The sequence below is a fragment of the Platalea leucorodia genome, assembly GCF_965183815.1.
Source record: "Platalea leucorodia genome assembly, chromosome: Z".
NCBI classification, from domain to species: Eukaryota; Metazoa; Chordata; class Aves; order Pelecaniformes; family Threskiornithidae; genus Platalea; species Platalea leucorodia.
In genome coordinates, this window is record NC_138858.1 from 19,225,106 (window position 1) to 19,233,142 (window position 8,037).

The following is an 8,037-nucleotide window of genomic DNA, read 5'->3' on the forward strand; positions in this document are numbered from 1 at the left end:
CCCAGTAATTAATATCAGTTTAGTATTGGTGTCATAGCAAGTCTGTGATCTGTATATATAGTAATTTACATGTTTTTATTTTAGTAATGTGACAAGTCTCTTCCTATTAATTCATGCTGGTGCCTTTTAAACAGGACTGTGATACATACAGCTGTGCATCTATTAATTGTGCGCTGGTCCCATCTGACATATATATAGTGAATGTTTCATTAAGGGTCTGGAAACCTACCATCATAAAAGTAAGTAAATCCCATTTGTATTTAGAATACTCGGGTTTGAGAAACAAGCCAATGTTTCTAATATCTATTAAAATTATACTTTTCATTTTCTTAAGTCTCCACAGTCCCCTAGGATTTGAAATCGTTTCTTTTGCTATTTTAAAATTTTGTCAAAACTAAGTTGCATGCATTTTATTATCCTTAAAGCAAATACTTAGAACTTAGCAGAAATTTCAAAACATCGTAAGAAGACACCCCTGACTTATTCTGTATTGATGGTCCTTTTGTAATAGCTACTTATACATCCACAAATTCTAATTCAGCAGATGTAAGGAGAGGTACACAGAAGCATATAATTTTTAAATTAATTTTAATCTGGAAAGATTTCTCAAGCCTAGAAAGGATTTTTTGATCAAAAAGAGCAGAGGAGAGAGAGTCTACCTCAGAGCACATCTCAGTATTGTCTGATGGTTACAACAATGACCAGGCTGTGGTCTGTTTTGCGCAGCTGATAAATTTCTGATAATGAGTTCCTGTTTTGTGTCTTTGTTTTTCTCTGGAAAATAACAGGACAGGAGGGGAGATACAGCAGAATTTTAGAACGCTGAAATCTGTCCCTGTGGCCAAAGTAGTATTCCAGGATTAATTAGTATTTCTTTGAAATCTCTGCTCTCTACTCTTTCAAAGCTGTATTGCTGTCTCGTAAACAGGAATGTGTGTGCTGAAAGTGATACACATGAGCAGCTTCACTGACTTTCACATTTTTCAGCATCTCCCAAAACTTTAGCATTAAGTTTTGCTTTCACCCTTCTAATTTCTACAAAGCTTTCTACTTCAAAATACCTAATTATAAACTGTAGCCATTTCTCTCTTCTTCCAGGCAAGCATTCACAGCTTAACCCTTGTTGCGAAAGCATTACTTAGGAGTGAGAACTCATCACTGATTTTGAGAAATGATCATCAAAAACTGGAGGTAAGAACATGATAATTCATGGATTTACTCTTCATAGGATTTACTGTGCTACTGAATCATTCATTTTCTCTCATTACTAGTGAGCTGATTGTTACCTGTTTAATGTATTATCCTACTCTAAATAAAAGTTGGTGATTTCATATTACAGTAGAAATGTCAGAATTAGTCAAATGATACCAAAATCCCATTACCCACCAATGTACCTGGGTGAGAAGAAGTACTGTCTGAAGTATTTCTGCCTGCTTGCAGTATAAATGCTTCCTACATCTGTGTAAATGAAAAACATAATTAAAATTCTTTTAAGGAATCAATAGCATTTTTAAAATTGTCCTGGGTCATTTAGAAGTGATCTTACTTTGTACATTGTATTTTCTTTATTATTTCTTTATTAATTATTTCTTTCTACTTCATTATCCAGGTTATATATTTGAAACAAGGTGTTTTATTTTTCAGAAGTTCCCTGTCATTTTCTTAGATAAGAAAGTATATAACATTATGGTAGTGGTGTCAGGTATAAAAAGAAATGTCTTTCATTTTGTTAGAGTTGTTATTTATCCTTTAATACTCTTTATTCCAAGACATTTATAGTGGTTAATGCATTGCTTTTCTGTGGTAACTTTTATACATGCAGGGGCTTATTTACTACAACATACATTTTTAAGCAAAAGTCTTATTATGTGTTATTATTGTTAATACCTCCAAAATTTAGAACAAAGTAATATTCAGTGTGAATTACATCTTGTGTAAAATATTTTTGGGAATACAAACATCACAGGTCAACTATTAGCTGGTATTGTATCCAGGCATTTCTTGTAAGTGACAGATTAAAATTCAATCCAGGAGTGAAAACACAGCTGAGAGGCTTGCAGATAGTGAGAGCTGCCTTTACAAACCAAGGAATTTCAGAATTAACTTTTTTTAAGACACAATTTCAAGTTGAATGCTTAGTGTTCAGCTCTTCCATGCTTTTTGGAACTATGAAGTTGTGTCTCTAATACTTAAGCTAAAATAATTCAAACTCCTATATGTCCATGTTTATTTAAATAATAATATTCCTTATTTAAGGTTCTTTTACACCAGATATGCCTGGTTTAAAATCAAATTAGTATCTACACAGCCTTTTAGACTTATTTCATTTAATTGGTGTAAGGGCTTGTTCATCACTGCCACCTTTCAGGGAGGCAGGCATTGAGTAATGAAGAATATACTAAAGAAACTCCCTAGCATACACTTCAACTACTTATGGTTTTGGTCCGGTATCCTTTATGACAATTACTACTGAGTTACAGCAGGGCTGACTCTCATGAAATGAATGCACTTACAAAGTGCAAGATATTATGTAAATACGGGGTTTCATGGTGGAGATTATTTTCTCAATTTCCTCCTACAAATTCCTGTACTTAGAATGAAGTGGTACCCTGGAAAATCACTACACGCTGATAAAAGTCATGCTGCTCTGTTGATATTTTAGAAGAACATGTTATTTATTGCTTACATTCTGAACACTTTGCAGACCATGATTAAGATTTCCAAAGAACTCCCACCGGGTACAGTCCCCTTATGGGTTATCCTCCTGAGTATCTTTGCTGGACTCTTGATTCTTGCACTACTTATATTTGCTTTGTGGAAGGTAAGCTGCATATCCTTGTCTTCATGAAAATAATCAAATATGCTCAAATTCTCTGCCATGTCCTTCTCATATCTAGAACCTGACAGACACTAATATTATCTAATAAGTAGAGTGAAATCTTGTAGAAATAACAAAATAACTAAAAACGCTACATTTTTCTGATGTGTAACGTGCAATGCTAACCAATTGAAACCTGTATTGACAGTATGTTATGAAAAGAAAAATAAAAAGAGATTTCAGTATGATTAAGGGTTTGTTAAGGGGTTTTTTTAATTAGCTTTCTCTGTGGCCTTTGAGAACTAGGTTTTCTCGTTATCCGAGATGCTAAGCCTGTGGTGTAAGTATTGCCACAAGTGGGCACTCTTCTCTAAGCTAAATATTTCGTTCAGCACGTTAGAAGATTACAGTTTATAAATTTCAACATGCATAATCTCTTGAAAAATTTGACAAGTATAAAATAAAGTATTATTTATTGAATTGAGTACCAAATATTATTAAGCGTTTTAGCCTTTGACATTATGTGAGCATAACAATGATTCAGCAATCACTCGCTGTATATTAACTGTACTCCTTTTGTCTGCTTTCATGACATGTCTCTTTAGTTTTTCCGTTCCAGGAAAAACAATGTTGTACTTCAGTGATAACATATTAAATGACTTTTTACTGTACTGAAAGTACTAAAATAGTAGTAAGAACCAGCACATGAATGCTACCAATATGGGTTATATGCTTTGAGCAGTTCTTAGTCACTTTTTTCTTTTCTGCAGGCTGGATTTTTCAAGAGACCACTAAAGAAGAAAATGGAGAAATGAAGAAAAAAAAATGCAGAAATTTTTGCTCAGGTCTGCCTCAAAAATGTTACTGTAAAATTATAAACTTAGCTGCAGTGGTCATGTTTTCTAAACTCTGGTGCATTAAAAAAAACAAGAAGCAGAACAAGAAGAAGCAAATCAAGCACACATGCAAAAGAATGATGCAAAGGAAGAATAAACAGCCTTATTGCATTTTGTGATACTCAAGGACATACTTTCAAGTGCTACTCGTTTTTTGAGAGTAACTAAGTTCAAAGATTCTAATGTTTTTTAATATGGAAAATGTGTGATTATATTTTTATATACCAATGTATGTGGAATCATTTTTCATTCCAAATTATGCAACAAGTCAGCCTGTATGTAGCAATCCCAGTCTTTTTTTATCACCTTACAATTTTCAAAAGGAAAAAGTATCATTTTCCAAATTTCCTCTTTATGTCAGTTCTGTGCAAGCAGACTGTCAGTTCATGAAGCAGAATATGCAAACTTTGAGAATGCACCAAATACTGTATGGTAACTGATGTAATGACAATTCAGAAGATAGGAGTACCTGCAGAATTTTGGGTGAAAATTACTGAAATACCTTGGACTTCTCTTTCTGTTCGTTTTAGCGTGTCCAGCTGAACCCAGGATACTCCAAGAAAGAGATTTTCATGGTCAAGCAGACCATAAAGGATTGATCCATTAAATTATATAATTGTTTGAACTTGACACAGATTTTGGCAGGCCTAAAAATGTATGCGCAAAATATTCAAACCCATCTGATTGTACACTGTACTCAAATAAGCAGGGGCACAATTGTACCTGCAAATTGAAATGTCCATATTTATGCAGAAAATGTTTAGAGGTACCCTGAAAGTTTGACTCTTGCTGTATATCTTGGAGTAGCCAGGAGGGTGCTTCATAAACTGTCACTGTAAATTTATTGTGTAGCTATTTAATCCAATGAGTTTAAACTGTACAAAATTATAACTAACAGAAGAGCACAGATAGGAATTTCAGCACTGGCAAGTTTCTTCTAGTATTATAAGTCACACCTCATCTTTTTTACTTACAAGTTTAAGAAGTGATGAAGAATTTGCATACTAAATAAGCACTTAACAAATTATGTTTATTTTGTGTCAAAGATTAAAAGCTTATATGAGAATACACTGAAATGTAGATAGCAAAAGATTTCTTTAAGAAAATCTTTCTTTAAGAAATCTTTTCTTTCTATTTAGACTATTCAGTTTCCTCCTTTCTTTCATGCACTTGTCTTCCTTCCACAAGGATCTCTCCCTGGGGCCCTTGGACTGTGCCTTGTCCTTAAGAACTTCCTATATTACTTGCAGCCACACAAAATTAACAGAATAAAATGGAGGCGTGCTGGCAAAGTGCAATGTTGCCTCAGCATGAGACAACTTGGTATTGATTGCCAATAGATCAGAAAATGTTGAGGAGACATACCAAGTTCTATAAGACATACTTGTTTGCAGAAAAGCTTTGCCTTGCCAAGGAAGCCAGGAAAATGTGTTCCTCCTGTTGGTACAAATGTCACTGAAATAAAAAAAAAAAAAATTGCAGTTTCCAAAAGGTTTTAATTTAGCACTGACTTTATAGTAATAGCTTAAAAAGCAGTAATATATTTTATAAAGACTTTCTTTTTCTTTAAGAAGAGACCATAGATTGGGTTGAACATGCTGGCAAGTACAACTCTGGAAGAGTGCCAGAAGGTGCTTTATTGTTTGAAAGATGCTGTCACTCTTAAGTCCCTTCTATTTAGTTCCTAAATTAGACAGAGTAGTTACAGGGAAAGGCTGAGACTTATGTGAACGCAGCAAGTAGGATTAAGTTTGAAAGCGTCTGCAATTTCTCCTTCTGTCTGTGGGAAAGGTGGTTATTTCATAACAACAGTCTGCTGAAGGTAGCAGCATGACTCAGAGGAGAGGGCAAAGCCCTCCATGGGAACACTGTGGGTGGCTGTGCTTTGCGAGCCTGGGAGACCCATCGAGTCGGAGGACTTTCTTGCTGTGCTCATCTGCACACCTGAAAGTGCACCCTATCTGAAGGGTTACGAGGTGATCTGCCCTGGTTCTGAGCACAGAAGGAAGATTTGAATGGAAGCAAAAAAATTACATAGAGGAGTGGTGGATAGAATCCCTGCTTCATTAATTTTGCGAGTTAAATAGTCCTTGCAGGAAGGCAAAAATCCATTTGTTGAACAGTGAAGATAAATTAATATTTAGAGAGGTGTTTCAGATGCAGATTTTATTTTAAGAAAATGTATGATTTTGACAATTTGTTTGAAAGATTTAAATGACACTTGTCACCATAGCATCTGAATGCCTAAGAATTGTAAATGTTTTTTCCTTATAGTATCTCTGTAAAGGCATAGCAGTACTGTTATCTATTATGGTTTTGTAAAGGAACAGAATTATGAAGGAATTGTGACTCAACTATGCACACACAGAAAGTCTGTGGTAGCAGAGGAAATACTTATATTTATTATTATTCAGCCAATTTGTTAACTGTGAGGTCATTTTTCCTGGCTTCATAAAATTACTCACAAGTTGTTCAAGCCACACATCATTTTTATGCAGCATACTTTTATTTTATTTAAATGTTTCACTTTTTAATTATGATAAGCTGTTAACCAGAGCTTTTTACTTTTCTGATGACATTTCATTACTTATTTAAAGCATCAGCCTAACTGAAAAAATGTAAGTCAATAGAACAGTCTATTTCTCTAGATAAAGACTAAGCAAAAATACCTAAGTATTTTATCAATGCAAAGTATGGGGATCAATGTTTCATTCTTTTTAGACTTGTTTTGCACTGTAAAAACAGTAATAAGCTTCATATAACCACACAGCTTTCCTCTTTGTCATGATGCTTTCTCCCTTTTCACGTTAGTCCTATTATCAGATTTTCAATCATAATATCTATTTATAAGTATGTAAAGGGGATATCACTATAGCACATTATTCTTACACAGGCTAGATGAGTAAAATAACTATTTTTATCTGTAAGAGCCTTTCCACACAGCATTGCAAGAGCAGTATTTTACTGCTTTTCACTATAAAAAACAGAAAAGCCTACTACTGAAAGCAATATTTCAAACATCAGGAACATCTCACTGAAATTTGGCAGGCACAAAAAATATCAGAACAGCATGTAATCCGTTTCGTTCCTATAAAAAGACACATTAGGGTTCTAATATGATACTAATAGCTAACAAGGTAAATATTTTTTTATTCAAATAAAAGCCTATTAAAAAAAAATAATAATAATTTGGGTGTATAACCAGAGCTTAAGTAACAGAGAGAGTCTGGCCCAGCTCAGTTCCTAACTTCAGCACTGAGGTGGCTAATCTTAGAGGGAATGGACAAGCTACATTTCTATAGCATAGAACTTCTCTGGAAAGGAGCAAGAGCTTTAAACCATCACTCCTGCTTCAGTGTGACGCTGTTCTAGAGGCTGTTGATTCCACATGTAATTTTAGAAGACACAGAAAACAGCACCTACATTAGAGTAGTCTCCCTGGACTGCTGCTTATGTTCCTGTGTTTGTCACTCTAGGTCTGTATTATGAGCCCTTGCTACAGACACGACCCACCTATCCTGACCTCTTACCTGACCCTTTTTAGTACATATCCTGTGCTGAGTCATTTTGAGCATTATGTTCCTCTTCTGCAGAGCTTGAGTCAGGGGAATCCACCTTCAACTGGAGCCAAAGGTTTTCATCTCACTTGGCACCGAGAGGCTGGAGTTAGGGTCACACTCACCCAATGAATTCCACATAGTCTCATTGTTTTAATTTCTTGAATGAACTGTTGTATAGATTATGATCCCATTCAAAAGTAAAAGCAGAGCAAGAGAATCAGAATGTACTGTTGTTAATTATACCATTTAACAGGAATAAGAGGGAATTTGCATCCTTTTTAAGAAAATCACAACATTCTGCACAGCATTTTCTTTTTCCTGTAAAATTATTCCATGTGTTTTATTGATTAAAAAAAATTTAAAGAGTCTAGTGCCTCCTTTGTATTTTGTTTGCTTTTCATTGATCTAAGAATCATATAAAGGCATCTCAGTACCTAAAACCAAATCCATCTACCTGTCAATAGAAAGCTATTGTAGAAATAAGCATTCTTGCACAGCATAACATCAAGGAAAGTTTGAAAGTGGTCAAGCTGTCAGAAATACATTGCTATTAATTGTATGGATTCTTACAGCCACATTTGAAAGCTTTTCAGAGGACCATACTACTTTCTGACACAGATTTGTTTCATGACATTACATACATAAAAAAGTTGAAGACACATTCATTCATCTAACCATTCTTCCTATCCAGTGATTTTTCTGTACAACTTATTCCTGTGTCCCAAATAGTCTGTTGTCTTGCATGATTGTAAATGATTCACAT

General features: G+C 34.5%; 1 protein-coding gene across 1 annotated transcript in view; it reads left to right on the forward strand.

Annotated features, from left to right (window-relative positions):
* The window catches only part of ITGA1 (integrin subunit alpha 1), a 75,150-nt gene extending 67,508 nt beyond the window's left edge, over nt 1-7,642 (forward strand). The window contains exons 27-30 of the mRNA XM_082337344.1: nt 135-239; nt 1,099-1,191; nt 2,705-2,821; nt 3,589-7,642. Of these exons, the coding sequence (XP_082193470.1) occupies nt 135-239; nt 1,099-1,191; nt 2,705-2,821; nt 3,589-3,633 (360 nt within the window). The 3' untranslated portion in view covers nt 3,634-7,642. The remainder of the gene's footprint in view (nt 1-134; nt 240-1,098; nt 1,192-2,704; nt 2,822-3,588) is intronic.
* The last annotated feature ends 395 nt before the right edge of the window (nt 7,643-8,037 follow it).